Source organism: Limanda limanda, chromosome 9, assembly GCF_963576545.1.
Source record: "Limanda limanda chromosome 9, fLimLim1.1, whole genome shotgun sequence".
Classification (NCBI taxonomy): Eukaryota; Metazoa; Chordata; class Actinopteri; order Pleuronectiformes; family Pleuronectidae; genus Limanda; species Limanda limanda.
In genome coordinates this window covers 19,491,892-19,515,782 of record NC_083644.1, presented here as the reverse complement: position 1 = coordinate 19,515,782, position 23,891 = coordinate 19,491,892, and the positions used below count along the sequence as shown (strand labels likewise).

Genomic DNA, 23,891 nt, shown 5'->3' with positions numbered 1-23,891 from the left:
TCCCCAACTGTTTACATCCAGCGCGCCCGGCGGCCGCAAGAACTACAAGTCCCAGGGTTCAGGAGAGCGGCAAATGGGAGACGCGTGATGGCCCATCCTTGACATCCGCCCGCATGAATCCCACCCACACACAGTGTCTCCCACCAGGGACTGTAGTGTCCCACCCATGCTACCACGGTCTGTTAACATGTTAGAGAGAGTCCTCTACATCGTGGAGCAGATAACCTGAACCCCTGTCGGCCATAGTCAGGAGAAGTGTGCGCCCCACGTCCAAGTTTGACAACTTTCTCACAGATAGCAACCAAAACGGACAGTGACAGTCTATGTGTGTACCTATATAAAAACAGTGTGAGTCTACATATCTTGTATAAAGCATATCCCTTATTAAACACCGCACCCTGCCTTCATTCCGACTCGCTTTATTCATCTCACTGCACATGTGTAAAGCATCCGTAATTTTCTGTCCCACAACATGGCAACCCTGACTTCCCAGAGTCAAGAACATCCACCAATCACAGAGGCCGAAACATCTGACAGAGGGCGTGCCCTGAGAGGCAAATGTCGGGATACACCATATGCTGTCCTCGACGGGGTGGATATTATGTTTAGAACAACAGATAACGGGTCCATTGGAAAACGTTAACTCACAAGACCAATTCTGTATGTTGTAAAATTCAACTATCATACAACATGTAAAGTTTTGATGTGGTTACAAATCGCCCAAAGCGCTTCAACACACCCGGCACTGAGCAAAGTGCAGCTCGGGTGTATAAATCAAGCGCCTCCTGTAGCGCGTAGTGACTTGGTGCTGACCAATCAGAGGAGGTTATCGAAGCAAGCGACACACTCCCGCCAATTCCGACTGAGCGCGAGGCAGGCACCGGGGTAAACCGAAGGAGAGAGAGGGAGAGGAGGACGGCGCCTGCGTCATGTTTTTGTGTGAAATAGATTAGAAATACACGTCGTTGAAGAACCCGCGTAGCGTTGTATTTAGCACCGGGGCTGTCCTCGAGCGTCTACACGAACTGCTCTGTGGTTCTGAACCTGCTTTCGCCGGAGGAACCGCAGCCGACTCGAGCCCCCGGTCAGTGTTTGGGATGTTGGCGGCGGAAAACCCATCAGTGGACGGACACTTGGCAGCATCGACACCCCGCAGAAGAGGTAACGCTAATGCCACGTCCAGCAGGCATGCACATGCTCTTCAACGTTCCCAAAATGATAACTAGTGCAATGCACGGGGCTGCAGTTCCGTGTTTTTTCTAGTAGTCCATCACAGAATGATGACAAAGCTCCTATTAATATAAAACACTCCGCCATTAAAGGCTTTGTGAAGTAAGGCCTAAAACCTCGTTTCCCCCGACGACACCAGTCAGCGTCTGCTGTTGTCACTGCTACGAGACAAGTGGTTACTGATTTAATGTGTAACTCTGCCGCTAAGCCTCCAACCATTAAAACTAGCCTTGCACAGCTAGCATGCCACCGGCCAGGGGCTAGTTTGTGATATAAACCTCCGAATGAACATCACAGGTAAGACTTGAAGTATTTAGAGTGACAGTCTCGATTCAGAGAAAGGTGAGGGGGAAATCACATCGATTGGAAAACAGACTTCGCTACAACACCGGTATTGCTAATTGCTACTCGACGATTAAACGTCAGTTAAAAATAACGGTTATGATTCAGACACTTGTGATTACAAAAACAAAAACACACACACATTCACACACACATCGTTCTAGGCATGCCGCTGTTGTATCGTAGTTTAAGTGTGTAGCCCGGTGGTAAACTTTGTTAGCCGGTGTGCCCTGCAACTAGCTCGTAGCTCCGGCCAAGAGTGCTTGGCACAGATGCTAGTTTTGTAAGGTTAGCACACAGGCTACCAATGCTAGCGCCCTGTGAGGTGGTTAACATTAGCACCAAACAGGAAAGTCTCATAGGTGAGCCCCTCCACAGCTCAGACATTGTCGTAACTCGTTCACACATTCTCAGTGGTCGTGGCACACTTCGTTAGAACCCTTCATTGTAGTTATAAGAGGCTTTCTGGAAGGTTCTGATTGCAGCCGGGCGGATCTCCTCTCCCCCGGCAGCACTGAGGTGCGTGCCCTGCGGACCAGACCGGGCCTGCTGCACCGACGACTGCCCCGGTTGGCGGGAGAGCAAACTAAACACAACCAGTACATTCATTGTCACAATGTAACCGTAACACGTCGACGATGGATACTGTTCTGGGATTTATTAAAACACCATAAATAACATAAGTCTGAGCGCTGCTGTGATGTGGTTGCACATTAAATAAACGTGATGAGGACTTTAAGACGCACTGCAGCAGTACAGTCAACAAAAGGGAAATGTGTGTAATGGGCGTCCTACATCAAGGTTACTGTTATTTTAAATATATGTATGCTTATGAGTTATAACTTTGAAAGCTTTGTTTGGAGTGGTGGTGGTTGTTTTCTTTAACAGATATGTCTTCAAGAAGTTCTCGTGTCATTATTTGTCCAAACTCTCATTAAATGATTTTCTTGGACCAGTATCCACGCAACTTCGTTATTTCTGTTATGTCTCTAAGCATTGTGAAGTGAAGTTTTGACATGATATATGCTTTTCTGACATGCCACTGTTTTTGTTCTTCTCAGGCATGGATCGCAAGCCAAGTAAAAATGCCAACAAGAAATTTATACAAGGTAAAAATCAATGTTCGATTTTTCAATTTTCAGGAGTTTAGAGTCATTTGAAAGATAAGTCAGAGTTAGACCTCAGATATAGTTGATCTACCATAGAGGGTTCATAACTTTAACACTATCAAATCTAATTATACCTTACATTTAAAGTGACCTCTTGATTGTTGCAGCTTGGTATATTTGTCCTATACTGGTTGATTTTATATTACCTTATAGCACAAGCTCATAAAAGTGGAACTATTAGCCCTGCTACTACACAAAAGATCTTCACAAGGTGTAGTTCGCTCATGATTTTAGTTATGTCTGTAATATTGTGTAATGTTTAAATATAACAGTTTGAAACCTCCCTCACTGCATTTTAATTAACAACTTTGAATTGACCTCATCATCTGTTTTACATTATATACAACACAAGTGTGGAGGTGACTATTTTTCTTCTGCCTGCAGCTCGTCTCCCATTCAAGCGCCTGAACTCTGAACCCAAAGAAAACCACCCACATAAACGCCCCTGTGCACATGCCTACCCCGAGCCTTCAGACAGAGAAAATGAGAATGAGTCCTCCCCTCTCCCCAGACAACCCTTGGTTAATGGTCGCGGGCCCCTCGATGGCTTCTTGAGCCAAAGGTGCCCCACGGCCTCTAAGAAGAACACGGTTATAGATCTGACTGAGGACAACAGCTTGTCTCCTGTAAAACATCTTATTTCACCTGCCCCTCCTTCTCCCTCCCTCCTGACAAAAGACAAGCAACACAGCAAAGACAAAACTGCCTCTTCGGAGAAATCCAGCAACCTCGATCAAACTCAGACACCCACTGTAGACTCTGCAGTTGTCAATAGTGATGATGATGATGAAGAAGAAGAGGCGGATGATGAAGATGGGAATCAAACATCTATTTCTCAGCTTGACATAACACAGGATTCTGACAGTGAACCAGAGGAGCAGAATGAGTCAGAAAATGTTTCCAGTTTGGGAAATAAGTCCGTACAGTCAGCCTCATCAGTGAGCTCCATGTCTGAAAGTTCTCCAGAGAAGTCCAAGAGTGAAGACCCTACACCCACTACAACACCTACAGTATGCACATCTCTCTGCTTTCTGTGTAACCCCACTGAGGGTTGTGTAAGATTAGCCGTAATAAATAGGGTTAACTACTGTTTATTTGGACAAATATATCTGCTAATAATAGCATTTTTTAAGATGTTTCAAGCACAGTCAGATTTATTTTAGATTTATACATACAAAAAAATTGTCAGACTGGTTATCAGATTTGTCCCCCTCCCTCTTCTCATAGGAGCCAAAGACCACCCCCAAGATACCAGACGATCAGAAAAAGAACAGAAGAATCTCATTAAAGGTTAGAGTTCTAAGTGTCTTTTTTTAAAACATTGATTAAAAGTGAGCTTTTTATTTGCCTTTCTCCAATATTTATTTAGTGTGAAACATTTTCTGAATTTTGCGTTGCAGAGTTTACAAGAACAAGAGGAGAGGCTTCGTTTGCGTCAGGAGAAGGAATGCCAAAAGGAAGAGGCTAAAGCTGCAAAAGAGAAAAAGAAAGAAGAGGCTCGCAAACTGAAGGAGGAACGAGAAAGAAAAAAACGCGAGAAAAGGGAGAAAGATGAGCGTGAGAAGCGAGAGAAAAAAGAGAAGGAAGAAAAGGAAAAAGCAGACAAGTTAAAAGCAAAAGAGGAGCTACGGAAATCCAAGCTAGAGTGAGTAATGCAAAGTTCCTGTTACTCTAAAGTCCAGAGGTTTTTTTAGCCATCAGATAATTTTCAGCTCCAAAAGTCTGCAGGATAAAAGTTTTGAAGTGCTAAATGTGCTTATATTTTCCCTAGAGCCAAGTTCGAAGAAAAACGGAAGAGAGAAGAGGATAAGCGAGTGAAGGAAGAAGAGAAACGGTTGAAGGAAGAGAAAGATGTAAGTTTAAACAGAAATGTTGCATGAGCCTGGTGGATTTTACCTACTCTTTTATATATACATGTTTCTGTTCACAGCGCCTGAAAGCTGGGAAAGCAGAAATTACACGTTTTCTGCAGATAGCCAAGATCCAACAAGCTCCAAAGGTCAGTAGATCTCATAACCACAAGGTGTGAGATTGGTTTCACTTGAACTTTTCTTGGATTAGGTCAACATCGTTCATGTTGTTGCCCCTGCTGTGATAGGTTGTCTCCCAGTCTTACTGATGGCCAGTCCGACCATAACAGACTGGTTCATTTTAAAGGTGTTAATGAGGGAGAGAAAGCAGGGATAAGAAGGGCTGGGCGAATAAACTTATCTGTACAGCCAAAGTTAGCACTTTTCTGCATCTTGTTAATACATCAGTGTGATATTGGCATTTAATACATTTAGAGCTTAATAAAACATAACATTGTCAGATTGGTGGTTTCATCTTACCAACCATTCAGTTTACTGTCATGACAAAGAGTAGTTTCAAATTCTCAAAGCCGAGAAGCAAATAAATGTGACTGCCCACAGCTTCAGTGAAATAATAATTTACTCTTATTGTTAAAGGTAAAACAAGAAATATAAAATCAATATATGGCTGTGTTGATATTTTAGTAGGCTGCCACAAATATATCAATGTATGGGAAACATAAAGAAGTGTCTTTGCATGTTCATTATGAAACTAGTGACACAAATCTGACTTTGACAGGTCATATAATCTAATTATGGGAAACCGCTCTGATCGAATGTATCAATAAGTCAAATTGCATTTATAACTTCAAATATTTCAACTACAACTTGTTTTGTCCCTATGTTGTTTCAGACGCTTGCACCCGCATGTGGAAAGTTTGCTCCTTTTGAGATAAAAGGACACATGTCTCTGGCACCGCTGTGTCGTGTTCAGTGTGCGGACTCTGTTTTGGAGGATCTTGACCGGTGTTTGTTGAATCCCAGTAATAACCTAAATGGACTGAAAGACTGGATTGGAAAAAAGCCCCGTCAGTCAGGACCCACCAAACGCAGGCGGACAGACGCACTCGGGTGAGACTGGAAATTATGATTATCTTCATCAGAGCTGTGCAGCTTCACTAGACTCGCACCTTGATTCGATTAGGATTCAGCAGTCAATGAGTCAAATGCACAACGATGCATCAATGCATCTCGATACCTTTTCAATGTGGCATATCCTCAAATTGCTATATTACTGCGCATGGCTTCTTTTTTATCAATTAATACAATCTGTCATATGAAATCAGTTTAGACTTGTGTGCTGAACTTAAGGCTGGTCGATAAAAGGATGGCAATAATTATCACCATATAACCTTTCCTCGATAGAAATATAAGACATGGTCCATAGTAGGGATGGGCATTCGATTGAATTGTCTTAATCGGTTGTCGGGAGAGTTAATGACGAATTTTCGATTAATCGTTAATATTTTTATATTAAAATTCACTATTTAAAGGCTGTTTAAATGCAGTTAAAATAGAAAAAACACACCGTGTTTCCTCATTGAGATCTGTATTACAAGATGAACAACTCTTGTGGCAGTTAAACGGGATCCGTTCAATGGTTACACTTGAAAATATGCGCTGCTGTACTCTTCAGCACCGCTGAGAGAGCAGCTAGCCGCTGAGAGCTAGCTGGATTTCGTGGTTCTCAACCTCTTACTCCGTTAGTTGTCACGTCCTCACTCCCGGAACCCCTCCACCAGACCCGGCTTTGTCCGGGTCCGGAGGGGCTAGCTTTGGAGCTAGCCTCCGCTAGCTCTGCAGGCTAGCTGCGGAGCTCGGCTTCATGTCCGCACACGGACCCTCAGTCTACGGGGAAGGGAACCCGTACAGACCCGGGTCTGGGTGAGGGGTTCCGGGATTGATGACGTGACAACAAACGGACTGAGAGTTTGAAAACCGTCAAATCCATCTAGCTCTCAGCGGCTAGCAGCTGGTCTTTCAGCGGGGCTAGTAGAGCACAACTCCTGGCTGCTTCCTACAGCTGCTAAAATCCTCACTGTGCTGCGTTCAGGCAACTCGGATATTCCGACCTCCTACTTGAAGAAGAGCAGTGGACTCCTCATGCGCTCATGGAGACGTATAGCTTCGCAGTGTTGGCAGTGAACGCAACAGAATTTCGACGATGACAAAATAATGTCATCGACGAAATTCTTTATGATCAATTAATCGATCGTCGATTAATTATGCCCATCCCTAGTCCATAGAGCTCATCCTGTCCATGTTTTGACAGACAACACTAACCGCAAACCGCCATTGGTCCATGTTTTGTCGCTATTGTACATGCGCGACTTTCAGAGATAGGAAGGGAGGGAGATGGCTCACTCCTCAGCTACTTCCATCAGCACCTCTGGTAAAACGATGTTTAGTTCAACTTAGCTTGAGGTTGTTCGAGGCATGTGATGACTGAAAATAAAGGCAATAAATATTGATACTTCATTAAAAAAAATGTCTTTTAATAAACTTTGTTTCATATAAGGGTACTGTTGACACAAAAGCAAAGACAAATCAAGTTTTTGTCCATTTAAAAGCAAGGACAGGCAAAGTGCTAATAAAACAAATAAATTAAAAATCAAGTATTCATTTTTCCTGTTAACAAAAATGACAGGGAAAGTAACAGCAATAAAAACATCAACAAACAAAACTACAGTCTTCTTCTTACTAAATAATTGTGATTAAAAAAAGACGTTTGTCAGGCAATATGATAACATAACGCTTTTAAACTCGTTAATAAAAAGTTTAAACCATATATTTGTAATGGATGCTAGAATCCTGCGCGCAGGTATATACGTGTATATATAACATCTGACAGAGGCGAGTCCGCATTGTCTCCGTTACGAAGTCACACGTGCCTCCTCCTCAACTGCACGTGTCCTGCTTCCATTTGGGCTGTTAAGGGTGAAGTTCTCCCAAACTTTTTACTTTCTGGTGCGCGATGCTGCTGCAGCGGAGGACGCCAATGGACCGTGTTTTGTCGCTATTGCACATGCGCGACTTTCAGAGATACGAAGGAAGCGAGATGGCTCACTCCTCAGCTGCTTTCATCAGCACCTCCGGTAAAACAACGTTTAGTTCAACTGCACGGCACGAAAAACACGTGTTATGACGTAACCAACGAATCATCGACGAGTAAATTCGTCGGCGACTATTCCTGTCAGGGATGCACCGATCCGCTTTTTTCACCTCCAATACCGATACCTGAGGTTTAGTATTGGCCGATACCGATCCGATACTAATTAAACAGTCGGATTCCCCTGGTCCGCACCAGTTCTAAGTCACCCCTCGGGCGAGTTCACCAACTTTGCAGCTCCGCCGGTTCCGTTCAAACTGAGCAGGGCGGGAGATCCGGACCGGGACCCGTCCGACACCGCGCCGGCGGAGGGACCGGGAGCCGGACCCGGACCGGGGTTCACAGCCGCCCGGGGGAAGCTAGCGGCGGCGGCGTGCGGAGTGGGCAAAGTTCCAGGTCCCGGTACCGGGGCAGCAGCACCAGCAGCCGGCAGCCCGGCTCCGGGGAGCACCGCGGCCCCGGGGGAGAGGCGCAGGGCACTGTCGGCTCCGCACGGCGTGTTGCTTGCGTATGACGTCACTCACAGCGCACAGCATAGAATTACACGGAATAGATCAGCCGATATGGATTGGCCCATTGTCACCGATACCCGATCTAGAAATGTCTTCAATATCGGTACCGATACAAATATCGGATCGGTGCATCCCTAATTCCTGTCATCGATTTTTGTCGACGACGTCGACTAATCGTTGCACCCCTACTTAACAACCATTCAGTTTACTGTTATGACAGAGTAGTTTCAAATTCTCAAAGCCGAGAAGCTCTTACCAGCGGTGTGCATGATGATTCCCAAATTGGCACAGTAACCACAGCCATGAGGATATGCTGTGATTGTTACTGATTTAATTTGTATTCTTGATAAAGATGCACCAGGCTTGACTCAACTGTGAGGAGAAAAAAACTTGAGGAATTTTAACTGTTTGATAACTGGTAGACATTGTCTCACCCCATGTGTATTATTTCCTCAGTGAGTCTATAATATTGGATGGCCCTAAACCAGAAGGAGTTCCGGACCGCAAACGTTACGGACCCATGAAGCTTTTGCGGTTTCACGAGAATTATCGTCCAGCGTACTGGGGAACCTGGAGTAAAAAGAGTACACAAATCTCACCTCGTTGCCCCCTCACACAGGACAAGGTAAAACTATTTTTAAAAGGTCTGTGTCTTTTTATTTAGTGTAGTCAACACCTCATAAGTAAAGTTCACGGTGGTTCAAAGCATTTACGTCTTGTTAAATTGCAGATTGATTTGATTACACTTGCAGATGTTTAAATGTAACACAGAGGTCTCAATCAACTGAGAACCCAGATTACATTTGCATGCTTTTTGATCACTTATAAGAATTAATCTCTGATTTGATATTAGAAATTATATTTATCTAGCTTTGATGCTAACAGCTGTGTTCTGACACCACAGGATTTGTTGGACTATGAGGTGGACAGTGATGAAGAGTGGGAGGAAGAGGAGCCAGGAGAGTCTTTGTCACATAGTGAAGGGGTAAGTTTCATTGGTCATTTCTTCATCTTGAAAATGTTTCTATGAATGCTGCTTCTATAGTGGGGAATCGCGGCAGCAGGTTTCATTACATCAGCTTGTAGAGCAGTCACTTTCTGCTTACACTTGCATTATACTTGCTATTGAAATCTCACTGATATAATTTTCCTATTAAGCGTCTGTGTCTTCAAGCTGAAATTAAGAAATTCTTTAAAATTTGAGTTTACATCGTTTTCTTCATATCTGTTTCAAGATTGAAATGGGGCCGTGAATCAGATTTTTAAATATTGTTCTGAATGTATTTACTCTGTGAAGCAACAAAGTAAAGTGTTATTATTGATGTTTTCACATCAAGTAGATGGGTGCACTTTATAAACAACTTTGAATTTTTGATCGTTTTCAGGAAGATGAAGAGGAAGGAGGTGAAGATGACGATGATAACGATGGCTTCTATGTTCCTCATGGCTACCTTTCCGATGATGAGGTGGCGCTGGAAGAGGAGGTAGGGCGTGACATTTGTTTTATAAATTTGAATATTTCATCCCTTAATCTGACATATAGGTATTTAGATGTTTGTGTTTATGAAATTGTTCCTGTTTCTCTAACAAATGAATGTATTCTCCCTGAAGAGTGGCGACCAGGAGAATCAGAAACTGCGCCAGAAACTGAAAGCTAGGGAGTGGGACGAGCTAATGTCCACCAAGAAGAAGATGAAGGTGCTGGAGCCGGTGGTGAGGGGCTGCATGTGGGAGGGAGAAGGACCTGGTCTGGAGCTTCTCCAGGCTTATGCTTTGTGTCTGGTTGAGCCTTTACCCAAAGCAGACACCAGCCTGAGCGCAGATGAGCTGTCGCAGAAGTGTCAGAGAGAAGCACAATGTAAGTGTATCACAGCATTTACTGATTCCTCTTTTATGCTTAAATTAGCAAGTGTACAAATTCTTAAATTGACTCCATTGCCAGCAGAACATTTCATTTAATAACCTGCCAACAACCCTGAATCTCTCTTTCCTCGCTGTCTTGCCAGAGTTGTATCTTGAATTTGTTTGTGGCTGTTAATGCACCAGTTCAATGGTTCAATGCAAGTTGATTGAGTTTCGTGCTGGAAAGGGTGCAACATAACGCCTGGGCCACTGCGTGAGCGGCGCATGTGTGATTCGGAACATCTTGCTTTTCACTTAGGCACCCATGTCATTAGGTTAGCACGGCCACACTGCCTGTGTGTGAGCTGCGCTGCTGTGCCATCAGCTGCTAGAAATATAATCAGAGACTGTCAGGGGCTTGCTTGTGTGTGTGCTTGCTTAGTTTTACTTACTTTTCTCTACTTCCTGCTTTAATTATCATAACATTTGTTATTCAATAATTAGTCAATCTAGTAAGCCTAATAATGTAAAGTAAGTTTTGCTTGAATTTAGTTTTTATTCTTCATTTAAAAGTTGATTTAGCAATTTTCTAAAAACAGGCTTCTATTCTTTCTCACAGGGCTCAGTCAGCTGTTGCCTTTGCTGCATGGCAACGTCAACAGCAGCAAAGTGATCATCACAGAGTATCAGGAGTTTTGTCGTCAGCAGAGTTCATCCTCTTCATTATCATCCCCATCTAAACCGTCCAGCCCCCAGAGCTCAACAGAAAACATCCCCACCAGGTGAGTTTAAGACTGAATAAGTAGCATAAAATACATTAAACTACATGTGAATATTATATGAATACCCCTCCTTTACTAATTTAAACAAATGTCCTAAAACATCACTGTCAAAAGAGGTGTAATTATAAAGCATGGAGATGTGTTTGCTGTTCCAATAAGTTGTTACTCAGTACACTCAGTTTTAATAATTTGTTTTTTTCTCTCGCTGCAGAATACACGTGAAGCGCCTCATCAAGAGCAACGCTGTTTACGAGAAGCGTTCAACTCACAGGCGCTGCTGGTACGTGCACACAGAGGTCCTGTCCCGTTTGGGTCAGGAGGCTCTTCCACTGCCCTGCCAGTGGACCTACCTCACCGCAGGAGCCCGAGAGGAGTCCCGCGATGAACCCCAGGCTGCCACGGGCTCTCAGGGAAACTCTCCTACTACACCTCAGACCTCCTCCACCACATCTTCATCCAACAAGAGGAAGAGTACAGGGAGCATGTCAATCACCAAGTTCATGAAGAGATGCACTGATCTCGAGCAGGTAGGGAAACCTATTAGTTTCCTCTTAAAATACATTTCTAAAACGGATTATCATCTCATGAACATATGATTTTTCTCAAGTTTAATACCATCTTGTGGTCTCTCTTCTCTGTCCAGACGGAAGCAGACGGTTTTCAGGCTGACACTGAGGAGGATGATGAGGAAGACTGTGTCATTATCAGCACACAGACTGGTGAGTTACACGAGAAGAATAAACCATCAGCTTTTACAATTGCCTTTACACAATTGTTCTTTTTGCTACTGCCAAGGAGGTTATGTTTACTCAGTGTTTATTTGTTTGTTAGCAAGATTACGCAAAAACTACTGAACCGATTTTCATGACATTTTGTGTAGGGGTGAGGCACGATTAATGAGCAGATTGGGGAATTTAAAAAAAACATTTTTTGACAGTTTGTTGTTTCTGACCATTCAATGGGTAATCGTCTCTGAAGAACCAAGGCAGAGTTGATCCAACTCCAGTTGGGACGTGTTTACTAAACGGGAGAAAAGGAAATATGAGGCCCACGAGCTCATCAGCTTCATCTCTGCATTTAAGGAAGAGATTTTGATTATCAGCCATAACATTGTCAAAATCTAAGTTAGATTAACCACAAGTTACAGGAGCCACACATCCTTATGAAAAGCACATTTGATTTGCAATACAAGGAAAAGTGCTACACTACCCACAATCCTCAGGTGTAATAGAGACTGCTGTGATTGGTGGAGCTCGAGGTTACCATGGAAAGGTTAACAACAGCTGTGAGTCACATTGGCTACAATCAGATGGTTCAGCTTTGCAGCGTTGTTTACCACAGAGCAACCCCGATTACCTATCATGACAGTCTTGGAACAAAGCACTCTACCATGTTGCTGACAACACTAACGTTACACATGCTACACTATATGAAACCTTAATACATCTATACAAGACACAAATTACAATTTATTTCGAACATATATTTAATACACTGTTACATTCAGGTCTTTGACTTTATATGGGATGTGTAGCTCCTTCATTCTTAAAATAATTATATACATAGTCTTATACCCTTTTCTGTTTTCCAATCTTTTTATGTTGCAATAAAATGTTCCATGGTCAATTCATCTCATAGCTGGTCGGCCTGGTTTCGGTCTTAAAGCTAATTTTAGGATTTTCTGGAATATCAATAGAGAAAATAAATGGGAAATCTACTTCCTGAACCAGAGGCCTTCTAAAAGTGGGCGGTCACTGTTACCCTCTTATTACCCAAACTAAAGGAGGAGAATATAGATCCAGTTAGTCTGACTCTCCAAAGTTCAAAAAGCCTATAAGCACAATTTAAGTTCATTGTTTGAGCTGTATCTCATTTGTACAGTTGAATAAAAATGGAAAAACACAACTTAATGACATCGGCAAACTCTTAATAGAAGCCCTTCTCAAAATTGATTTACTGCATTTTGTCATGATGTAAATAAAACCTTGCAAATGTTATTCTACAGGTCCAAACAGAGAGAAATCCTCCAGTGATGGTGACGTCCTAATGGAGGTCACCCCCTCCGACGCAGCTGCTCTCCCTCTGGCCAGCGCCGCTCCTGCACTCGCCACTGCCTGAGAACCGGATGCAGTCTCCCCCAACCAAGCTACTCCCGTTTCCTCACAAATTCCTCCTTCCCGCCTCTGAACTCTGTGGTGCTTCATCTTCGTGCAACATGAATCACCACACCCTGGTACAGGCAACTCGCAACAGGCAGCATCTGCTCAGTATCGTGAGTTCCCTCTCACCTAATAATTATTTTTGAAGAGTCAGGAGCCATCTTGCCGTTTAAACATAATTGTGCATAAAATCAGTGTCTGACTTGACTTTTGAGGGCAGGTTTGTCCAGTAACTATGGGTCTGATTTTTTTTGCAGTAAAGTTTCAGTTGGGCATGTTTGGCGTGGGCCTCTTTAAAGGGGAAGGTGGCGTCTTTCTGGCACTGCTTTAGCTACAGCAGATTGGGTTGAACAGAGGGAGGAAGAGCAGAATGGAAATGCCTTATTTTCTCGAGAAGAAGCACCCAAGATGTTAAGCATTATTTACATTTTTGACATGTTGAATTAAAAACATGACATTTTTTACGCTCTAAATGTATATAGTTAACCAGAAATTAGTTGGGAAATGGGAGGCTAAAAGTCTATCAGAATTTTCCCCTTTTGGTTTCAGTGGGTGCATTTATTCTGCAATTTCTGATTCTGACAACTCACTGGTGTAGTTGCTAGATCTGTACTTGTACAATTAGGTCCAGTGTCACGTGTTTTATAAATATGTATTTTCTGTATTTTCAAGAATACTTGAACAGGATAAATTCATTAAACATGAATAAAAGTACTGCACTTTTATATCTCCTTCATTCCTTGCAGCTTCATCTGGGTAACTTTGCTTGTTTGATGCCATCACTTTTTCAGCACGCTAATATTTCTTATAAGAAACAGTTTTTAGTGCAAGAAACTGATCGTCAGTGATGAGACAATAACAGTAGATGTAATGTGTTTTTTGGGGGTTCAACCGTTCAAAAAATATTTTGTTGATGGATCTAAAGGCGAACTCAGTTTTCGCGTACACCAGTCTGCTGTGGTTCTCGTAAATATCTTCATCTCGACATGTCGCTGCTGTTAGCACGGCCCCCTATGCTGACATCCTCGTGCAGCCCATAATTTGTGACTGCGCTAACTCTACACATAGACTGTGCATGCTCCACAGGAATGTGGGATCAAGTACGCATGGTGGAACACCAGACTGACGCCAACCCTCATTTTAGTATGAACTCTCAGCTGACATGGAACGTGTAACGTGTGGTCAACCCTTTCGCTAGCAGTTAGAGCTTGAATCTGTATGAATATATAAATTATATACTGTACTGTTGTTTTGGTGACACTAAATTGTTTAGGTAATTTCCTCTGGAGTTTCCTGGATACATTTCCACATGTTCAGTTGACTTTCTGTGCAGCAAGACTCCAGCTGACTGACATTTAGTAGACATTTTACTAACCAACATTTATCCTGCTGATATGTCTCTACAGGAAAAATGTACGAGAGTTAATCAGAAGTAAAAGCTACAATTATTGTCTTGTACTTTTTAAACTTTTCACATCCTTTTACAAATTATAGATACATTTATTTGTCCCAAACACATGCACAGACATGCACAAGCACACTCATGCAAGGAGGGAAATTTAACCTCTGCTTTTAACCCATCTGGTGGAGCACAGAGCAGTGGGCAGCCATGTACGGCGCCCGGGGAGCAGATGTTGGGTGCCATGCTCAGGGGCACTAGACAGGGTAGGGAGAATACTCTTGGATTTTTGGACACATCAATCCAGGTTCGTCTTTTTGTTGTTTCTCCGTGGAGTCGAACCAGAGACCTTCTCTGCCCATAGTCCAAGTTTCTGCCACTAGTCCACCGCCTCTCCGGGCAAATTGATGCCTGGAATATGATTGGACGAGGAGATTCATGGTTTGACCTTAGATGCTTGTCCTCCAGCCTCCTGTGACATGAGAAGCATTTACAAGTGAAGCTGCTTCCACCTTATTTCATGCTGAAAATATTTTTTGCTGATGTGTTACAACAATCTGCATTAAATGTGGGTTAGGCCATATTATGGCTTTCCTTACGCCAGGTAAGTTATGCAATTAGTTGTTTTGGAATTTGAATTAAATACTTATCTGTTCTTAACTTGAATTACATGGGTAATTCTAAAGAAACAAATGGAATGAAAACCTTCAGGAAGCTGTGTATTAAACCGGGTTCTGTTATCCGATTGGATGAAAATCGGAGGTGGAGTAACAGACATTTAACACTTATCAGACCCTAAACTGTTAAATCTTTTCTTTTTTAAATGTTTGGGTTATGTTCAGTAAAATGTTTCAGGGAATTCAGAACTGTGATAGTTGCTCTATCGATGGTCATAGGAGTAGTTGTAGAAAGGCTTCTCTTTAGATTCACAATGGAAATAAACAGTCATGCCTTGGTTCCGTTTTGAAAAACAAGATGCAGTGCAAGCAATCTTTAATACAGGCAGGTTAGAATCGCAACAGAACACAACTCAGAACATCTGGATAGATCACATCTGCCCGCTAAGTGTTTTAATAAAGTTACACTGCTAAGAACACATTTGCACCCTTCCATTGAAACCGGTGGAGTGCCGAACTCCTGCTCACGGCGGACCCGCCCTCAAACTAAACAAAAAAACAAATCCTTGACATTAACATGGCAGGTAGAAGTTAATGTGTGTTTGGTACAGTGGTACAGGTTGAAGGTGGTGACAAGAGTTCAACCTGTTTAGGATCTATGTTTGTTTATGACTCCCTGGAGATGTGTGGTGAGAGGTAGGTAGTTGTCATCTTAACCAACCACAAGCAGGAAAAACTAATTGGCTTGTACAGGTTTAACAGATATATATTCAACTAACAAACATAACAAAAACTCCTGACAAAAAGGTGGATCTAAAAGATAGAACTAACATTTGGGGTAAACTTTAGTTGCATTTACTCCACATGTGGATTCAGTGAAATGTTACCAATACCACTGTTTGAAGAATAAACCTTTTAATCTGAATTAAATGTGTTTGATACAAACAAATACAAACAAACCACCCCTTGATGACCGGAAGCCACTTTTATCAGCACTGTAATTCATGACTCAAGACAGAACATTGTTAGATCGAGGCTTTTGCAGTTAAACTATTAAATCGCCAGGGGAATTTTAAACTAAGTCTTCCAAACAGATCAGATTAAATATTTTGGTATTAGAATTGAATGCACACTAAAAACTTAGTGTGAGGGGTTAAATAAACATTTTTTGAGGTCCAGCTTTGGACCTCAGTTGTAAGTCAAACCATCCTGAAAACATGTTTGATGATCTGGGCTTTTATGTTCATATGTAAGCAACCACAAAAAACTAGTACAGCACTGAGGAGTGTGACGCCGCTGCAGAGGACAAGAAGAGCAACAGAAGCTTGTGTGTGTTTACAGAGAGAGACTTGTTATCTCACCAAATCTGACGGATTAAACACTGAGCGAACCCACTGCCAAACAAAGCGTCACACAGTCTTGAAAGAGGCCAGTGCAATGACAACAAGCTGAATCACAAGAGCTGCTGTAGAGGCTGAGATACTAAAGATGTATCCGACCAGCCCTACGTCACTGAGGTTATGTCTTCACAACTGTCGGTCTTGGTGTATTTCTTTGTAAGCAACATTACACACAAATAACTTAACGGATTTCCATGAAACTCGGTGGAACAATGTGATATGGGTCAGGGAAGAACCCATGAAATCCTCCGAGTATTCAGGCAGATGTGGAGCAGCAGGCGGAGGCAGGAAATGGTGTTTTAATTCTGTTGCTGGGATCACACAATTGTCATTACAACACAAAGCTCTTAAAACCACAAACTCTCTTGACATCGGTCTTCTACGCGTGTGTCACCGCTTTTTCACCAGGAGGTATTATTTATCTCTTAATTTTTTGCATCTGTCGCACAATAGAAGAGTAATTTGGAGGCGTAGCTTCAACAAGAGGGCCGATGGGAGGGAGTGGGATGTATAGATTGCATTTTTTCCCAAAGTGTAGCTTGTGCCTGCTAGCTTTTCCAGGATTACCAACCCTAGCTTTAAGGGGGCTGTTGGGTCTGGGCTATTCTAGTTTCCTGATTCAACAGTTGGAAGCAAGATGAACTAAAAACTTTGAAGACATCAAAAAGGAACAGAGGGGGAAGTGCCAACAGTTAAAACAAGGTCTCTCCACATGCCACGAGAAGTATACCTGACAGGTTGACTGTAGGGTAGAGCACAAACGACTGCTGCCACAGTCTGTTCACTACACAGCATGTACAATCGGGATGCATTACTAACCACACTCGTCCTTTGCTTTCTTCTTAGATGTCTTAATGGTGCTTCAGCAGAATGTGTTGCTGAGACACACTGTAGGGGGGACATTTACCCCACAGTGACGAGAGAAGGGTTGCGCTCAGCAAAACAAGTGCATCGGGGCGAAGTTGCCCCTTGTCTATCGCTGCTACTGACTTAAGCTAGTAACACTCATCACTAGTCGTTTTGGAAGGAGTAACTTCACCCCCTGTAGTGCCAGGGAGGGTCATAGCAGGAAAGAGTTTGGGGACAGAATACGTCTGCTCAGTTCAGAGTCTGAATGGTTTCCAGCAGCCCCGGTTTGAGAAGGGAGGGGCTCTCTCCACCTGCAGCTGCGATATCTGCCTGCACGGCTGCATCCCAGGAGAAGGTGAGCAGAGCTGCAGGGACCTGAGACACAACATACAGACAAGAATATTAACTGACTGCAGCAAAGTGCAAATAAAAACATACAAATATGAATACTTACTGACTGCAACAAAGGGCTAATACAGGATTGTGTCAAATATGGCACTTCAGTATGCTTTTGCTTATGTTTATTCAAAGTTCAGTGAAGATTGACTCAGTACGCAGATCCCTGAACAGCAGAATCAGTTGCTGTTGTCAGGAACCACATCACTTACATTGATGAGTTCCAGCGGCCGCTGCTTAAGAGCTGGTCGCTTGTTTATTCAAAGTTTATTTATATTGAACATATCCAGTGTCCAATTGATTTATAAATGTGTATTTAACTGCACCGATAAAAGACAAAAACAATGTATTGTTGACCTAATTGTTTCCTACAGAGGACATAAATCTTGCATGAAATTATACACTTCCATTTAAAAAGGCTCAACAATTTCCTGCAGCAGCTACTGACTAGTTTTTTTTGTGCAAACTTTGCTCCAAAAGGTACAATCTGCATGTTTTAGGGGACTGTTTTCAGGGCTTGATTAATGAACATCAGGTTGATAACAACAAATCTGATCTAGATTCAAAGTAGTTTGCCTGTGCCATGAGATGCAGCTGGTTGCAACTCACCAAGTTATGTTCTGCCAGCGCCACTTCCTCTGCCTCTTGTAGTTTGACACCTCCGGGTGCAATGAGCTCAAAGGGCTGCCAGCCGTCCACCAGGGACTCCCGAACAAACCCAAACAACACAGACACACGGTCCCACGCATAAAATATGCCTGCGGTCACAAATCATTTACTGACTCATTATTTACAACCGGGGACATCACAAAAATACATTTGGCATGTTTTTTACAATGACCACTTTAAAAAAACTTTTTGTTCATGAATGATTGTATGTTAAAATAAGGGGGGGCAGGGGGTTCTTACCCTGCAGCAGGTTTCCATCAGGCAGTCTGATCCTGAGAAGGCTGTAGTTGTATTTCCTTCTCTCCCTCTGCTCCTCTCTCTCCCTCATGGCTTTTGTGCGCATCATGGCGTTCTTCTCCACCAAATCACTCCTGACAAAACACACACAAAACAAGCTGGTCAGCGAGTGCAGGTTCTCTGGAAGGTTAACTACTGCTGATCGACAAACACAGTCCAGTCGTGGGACGGGTCCGAGATGCACGTTAGTATTTCCTGTGGCTAGAGCATCACAACCATAACTTCACCAATCCACAAATTAACAGTTGGAATCCAGTCTTTGCACCTGAATTGCTCTGCACCACTGTAATCCATTTACTGTGTAACTGTTTAATGTTAGCTAAACAACCCATTTAATTTGAACTTTCTATTAGGAACAATATAGTTTCCTTTAGCTGCTTATTTTAACTGCATATGCCTTGAGTCTGGTTTGGGCAAACACAGAATGCCTGTCGGGTTATGGGCTGGCTTGGTTAGTTTTCTCATTGGCTTGGGTCGGATTTGGTCAGAAAAATGCAACCTGAGTCGATCTCAATTCTTTACAATTGTCATGTCTAATGAACTTCTTACCCGTCTCCTTCAGCTTGATCTCTAACACTCTCGATTAAAAGACAGTAAGTCTGCACAGTGATCCGAGTACTACGAATGTCATGTAGTGCAAACTTGTTTTTTGATTGCAGCTTCTATTACTGAGAGGTCTGTACCTCTGCTGTTGCTCTTTCTTGAGCTCCTCTGCTGTCAAGTTGTAAAATTCTGACGGCAGATCGAAGCGTTGGGCGTTGGGAGAGGGTCTGAAAGCTTGGGGCTGTCTGTCCAGCTGAGCTCTGACTGGCTCGCCTCTCTGGAGTCGATCCCTTCTCTCCTTCATCAATTCCAGGCCCTCAGGACTCTCTTGTGGTAGCACCAGGAACTCCTCTTCCTCCTCTGATCTCCAGCAAACGTGAGCACAAGTGAAAAGATGTAATGACTAATCATATTCATCAAGTCGTGATGTTGACTGTTACATGAAAGTGAAAAACCATTGGACAGTGCACGGGAGACATTCCTCAGGAGTAATTTACCTTGACCCTCTATAGGGAGCATAATACTTGTGAAGCCCAGGGCCTCCAGGAACTCTCTGGTGCCCTCCAAGGAACGCACTTTCTCCTTAAAGAAAACAACAGCAAGAATGAAATTCATGAAATCAGTTCTGAGCCAACAAAGAAAAATGGCAATGCGTCTAGTTTTTTCCACACCTGGAACACCTTGTTGCTGAGTTTAATCTTCCTGTATTTCTCCTCTGTGGGACACTTGCATATATTATCCACATACCTGATAAGGAAGCAACAAAGACACATTTAACAGAATTCTTTGACTGATGGAAGTGTAAATGAACAGCTCAAATCTGAGGTCAAAGTCAGCCCAAGCTGAAAGGAACATTTCCTCTGTCATAAGTATTGTTATCAATCATTGCAGAGTGTCTTACTTGCTTATGATGTCCACAGCAGCCTTCACTTTCTCTCTGTCTTTGTTAAATGTGTGGACCATCATGACAGACGCCTCAACTGCATCCTCCTCAAACCGCTGGCAGTGAACATACAGGACATGTTTTACTAACAGGATTAACTGAGACATAATCTCACTGCAAACACTTTCTTATTTGAGGATAACAAAGAACAAGTGATGTGTATCATTGAAGCATACCATAAAAATGGCCTCCTTAATGTGTACCTCCCTCTCACTCTTAGTTAAAGTGGCTCCAGTTAGTGGACAGGTGAAATACACAGCTGACACAGAGAGACAGGTGGGATCTTTCACTGGCACGTTGGATCCCTGGAAAGAAATGAGTCATTTCAACAGTGTTGTCACACTTAATGCTGAGCAAAACATCATATCAATCGTATAACTTCAGAAAGCTTCATTTAGCCGGACAAATACCTCTGCTGTCGCTGCTTTATCCTTCTCAGCCAGTGCCACCGCCTCTAGTTCTCTTTTAACTATGATCAAAAGCAGAAAATCATGCAGTTATACGTCTTTTTCAAGAGACCAGTGTATATGCTTTTGTTGCAATAATTACTTGAACACATCATTGAATTGTGGCAGTCATCCAAACACAGTCCAAGCTCCCTCATATGAACTTTAAACTTTAACAAGTTGTAATGTAATAATTAACACTAGCACAGGTTTCTACCAACAGGGAGTTAGACTTCATACTCAAAACACACTAAAGTTTTCAGAGCCGATCCATGTGAGGAGCTCCATTACAATTTGACAGAATCCAAGACAGTTGAGGTTATTTTCATCATATTTTGACCTTTTAACCAATTTCCATGTTGTTTCCATTACTAAAGCTGTTTTCAGACAGGACCTCCGGATGATTTCTGGAGTTCAGTGCACGTCTAGCAGCAGCTCAAATGACTTCAATGAGGAAACATATTCCAACAGCCAACAAAAGACAGTAATGAAGAGGTTAGGAGAGAGGTGAAAATCAGCTCAGATGGGTTTCAGACACCGTCCTGAGTGTGAATTGCTGTGATGCCAGGGCTGCACCGGTAGTTTGCAGAATGTCAAACAACACCTTCAATTTCACAGGTTCTCGATTAAACGATTGTTGTTTAAATATATCAAGTCTCTAGAAATTAAAGAAACTAAAAAAGTAAAATAACTGCAGACATTTACAGTGACATTTTCAATCAACAATAAGAAACCATTTTCGCCCTCTTTCTTTTCTACTTCCTATATTTACGTTAAAGGGAAAGTTCAGCCAAAAATGAAAACTCACTCAGTATCTACTAATATATGCTACTGATTACTTAACGGTAGTGTTTAGCTGATTGTCTGTAACACTTGTGTGTAAACACGATCACAGACGAGGTTGTTTTGAAAGAGGGGACTACACCGTGTCTCACCCTGGTTCCTGATGTGGTCCTGGGAGGTGTGGACCTTGGGCCGGGGCTGCTGGTCGATCCGGGCCAGAGCCGCGGCCCCGGCCCGCTGGGCCCCCTCAGTGGGAGCATGGCGGTGGTGTTTGGCCCCGGAGCTGCTCTGCACCGCCTCGGGCCTGGCGATGAGGGCAGAGGAGAGAGGGGATGGTCAAACCTCAGCTGACCCGCGGTGTCTCACATGCTAACGACAGCATTAGCATGTGATGCGTCACGATGCCGTAATGAGCAGCTCAGTCAGGTGTTGTTTACCCAACGTTGTGGCTAAATGTGACTTGACTTCACCTAGTGACTGAGTAAGCTTGTAGAGGGATTACCTGTCAGCCGCCCTGACACTAGATGCAGAGTGTTATATAATATGGCTGCTAACGCGTAGCAGAAGGTAAAATTAACCCTCTACCAAGTGCAGGTGGCTGATCAGCATAGCTCTAGTTAGCTTCTCCTGCAGCTCAGTAACCATTACAAACCAGCAGCTAACTACCAGTTGAACTACTGGAGCAGACGTTATCCAGCTAGCTGTGTTGGCTAGCTGTTGTTAGCGCCTTTGGCAGCTGAGAAAAGTTCGCTACTCGCCTGGTGGTTGGAGCTGTTAGTTTCTTTCCGGGCCCCGCTGTTTTAAACTTAATGTCCTTCTTGATGTCATCGAATAGCTTCTTCATCTCCTCGGACAGCTGGTGAAGGTGCGGCCGCAGAAGCAGAGCAGCTAGCTAACGTTAGCCCGGAGGAGGAGGACCCAAACAAACTGGACTCGAGGGACAAACCTGCTCGTTGTCGCCGCCCAGTGGCGGAGCTGAACACTGACGAAACCGATGGTTGTGTTCGACACTGGTGTAAGAAGTATTCAGATGCTCCACCACAAATAAAAGTCCTGCAAGCATCAGCAGAATATGTTTAAAGTAAAAGTTCTTAAAGTGTAGTACAATGTTTTTCTATCCTATCTGACATGTTTGGATAAATATTATAGGCAATAATGTGAACTGAGTCTGTTCTTAACCTGCGTGTTCTTTGGTCCTGTGTTGATTCTCCGGAGCTACTTCACAATTATACCTTGTCATTAGTGAGTCCTCCTCGGACACGTATGCTGTCACTTGTTGTAGTTTGTAAGCTTTTAGTAAACAGTCTGTGGTGAAGAGTGAAGTTAGAAAACTATTGTTTATCCTACCTGGTTTATCTGCAGTTAAGCTTTTATAGTAAAACGTTTGCATTAAATTAAACAGAATTTGCTTTTATACTTTTAAAGTGTGTCGTTTATTTATAAGCCTGCATCGTTAACTTAACTGCTATTATTTCACTTTAGACTGCAGAAGGATTTTCTCTACAAATGTATGACTCATATAAATATTAATTGTACTTTTTGTCACATGCTAATTGCAAAGCTCAACTGTAAACTATACTGCATCTTCATTGGCATTGTCGATATTCTATATGTATAGAAACATGTTAACTTTGGATTTTTAACTCTTACAGAAGTGAATGAAGACATTTGTTTATACCTTTATTAATTATCCTTGCCAAATTCTATATACATTAATGCAAGTTTTCCAGTCAAAATCCCCTTTTTTCTTTTGTAGATCACCATTTAAATCCTGTAACAAAGACCTTCAAAACTGTTAATATATGTGTTGTCTGTACACTGTGTATTTGATTGTTTTATTTTAGTTATTTTAAATGAGTTCCTTACATATTCTATTTTTATGTATTTATCCGTCTGTTTGTTTGTGTGTATTGTTTAGAAACAAACAACAACAAAAAAGTAAAATCATGCAGATGGAATTCTGATTTGTGAAATTTAAGAGCGTGTCTATTTAGCTGGATGGTGACTGGAAGTTTCCCTGGCGAGGCAGTGAAAAAGCGTGAAAAATACAAAGGACAGGTACAAAGGACAGACAAAGACAAGAGACAACCATCATGGTGAGCCATGACAAAAAATATGCCTTGTTCCATTACACCTTGGAACTCAGCACTTGATATGACGTCAAACCCCAAAAACCTCAGTTGATTGTGTACCAGTTATACCGGTTCATGCACTGCGTGGAACTTCACACATACCAAGGCTGTAGTAACACACCCACATACAATAATCGGATTTTGAATTTCGAAGTTGGGGTTGATGAGGTTCCTCTGACTTTCTGAGTTAAAATTCTGACTTGAGAGGGTGTTCCAGGCTCCAACTAGTAATGGAACGTAGCTTTATTGTTCTTCCTCTTTGATCAGTTTATTGGCATGTGGCGACCAATGCCAAGGTGCATCACCACAAATGATCCTACTTCTTCTCATTCTTCTTACTTTGGTGTATTGGCTGGTGGCAACCTTGGTCAAGGTGCATTACTGCCATCCACTGTGTGTTCTTTCTTCTTCTTCTTGCAAGC

General features: G+C 42.7%; 2 protein-coding genes across 2 annotated transcripts; one reads left to right on the top strand and one right to left on the bottom strand.

The window, feature by feature from the left end:
- The first annotated feature begins 1,073 nt into the window (after nt 1-1,073).
- Nucleotides 1,074-13,117, top strand: chaf1a (chromatin assembly factor 1, subunit A (p150)). The gene is made up of 16 exons (XM_061078432.1): nt 1,074-1,161; nt 2,634-2,681; nt 3,126-3,751; nt 3,969-4,031; nt 4,142-4,386; nt 4,513-4,594; nt 4,672-4,740; nt 5,445-5,662; nt 8,669-8,837; nt 9,117-9,197; nt 9,598-9,696; nt 9,824-10,070; nt 10,674-10,836; nt 11,048-11,363; nt 11,480-11,555; nt 12,842-13,117. Exons 1-16 carry the CDS (start codon nt 1,098-1,100, stop codon nt 12,952-12,954), a joined length of 2,679 nt encoding a protein of 892 aa, XP_060934415.1. The 5' UTR covers nt 1,074-1,097; the 3' UTR covers nt 12,955-13,117.
- A 2,238-nt stretch (nt 13,118-15,355) lies between these two features.
- Nucleotides 15,356-22,270, bottom strand: ubxn6 (UBX domain protein 6). Its single transcript, XM_061077885.1, has 11 exons — nt 22,096-22,270; nt 21,490-21,641; nt 20,519-20,577; nt 20,285-20,413; nt 20,067-20,164; nt 19,837-19,912; nt 19,663-19,747; nt 19,306-19,525; nt 18,566-18,696; nt 18,266-18,414; nt 15,356-17,635 (listed from the first exon to the last, which is right to left on the bottom strand). The coding sequence occupies exons 1-11, from the start codon at nt 22,179-22,181 to the stop codon at nt 17,510-17,512; spliced, it is 1,311 nt and encodes a 436-aa protein (XP_060933868.1). The 5' UTR covers nt 22,182-22,270; the 3' UTR covers nt 15,356-17,509.
- Nucleotides 22,271-23,891: the final 1,621 nt, after the last annotated feature.

Bases quoted from the DNA above. Each gene is read 5' to 3' on its own strand.
- chaf1a (XM_061078432.1), top strand. From the start codon at position 1,098: ATGTTGGCGGCGGAAAACCCATCAGTGGACGGACACTTGGCAGCATCG. The intron at 2,682-3,125 runs GTAAAAATCAAT...TTCTGCCTGCAG, and splicing joins CAACAAGAAATTTATACAAG to CTCGTCTCCCATTCAAGCGC. The intron at 11,556-12,841 runs GTGAGTTACACG...GTTATTCTACAG, and splicing joins CATTATCAGCACACAGACTG to GTCCAAACAGAGAGAAATCC.
- ubxn6 (XM_061077885.1), bottom strand. From the start codon at position 22,181: ATGAAGAAGCTATTCGATGACATCAAGAAGGACATTAAGTTTAAAACA. The intron at 21,642-22,095 runs GCGAGTAGCGAA...CCTCATCGCCAG, and splicing joins CTAACAGCTCCAACCACCAG to GCCCGAGGCGGTGCAGAGCA. The intron at 20,578-21,489 runs GTGAGACACGGT...TTTTGATCATAG, and splicing joins GGACCACATCAGGAACCAGG to TTAAAAGAGAACTAGAGGCG.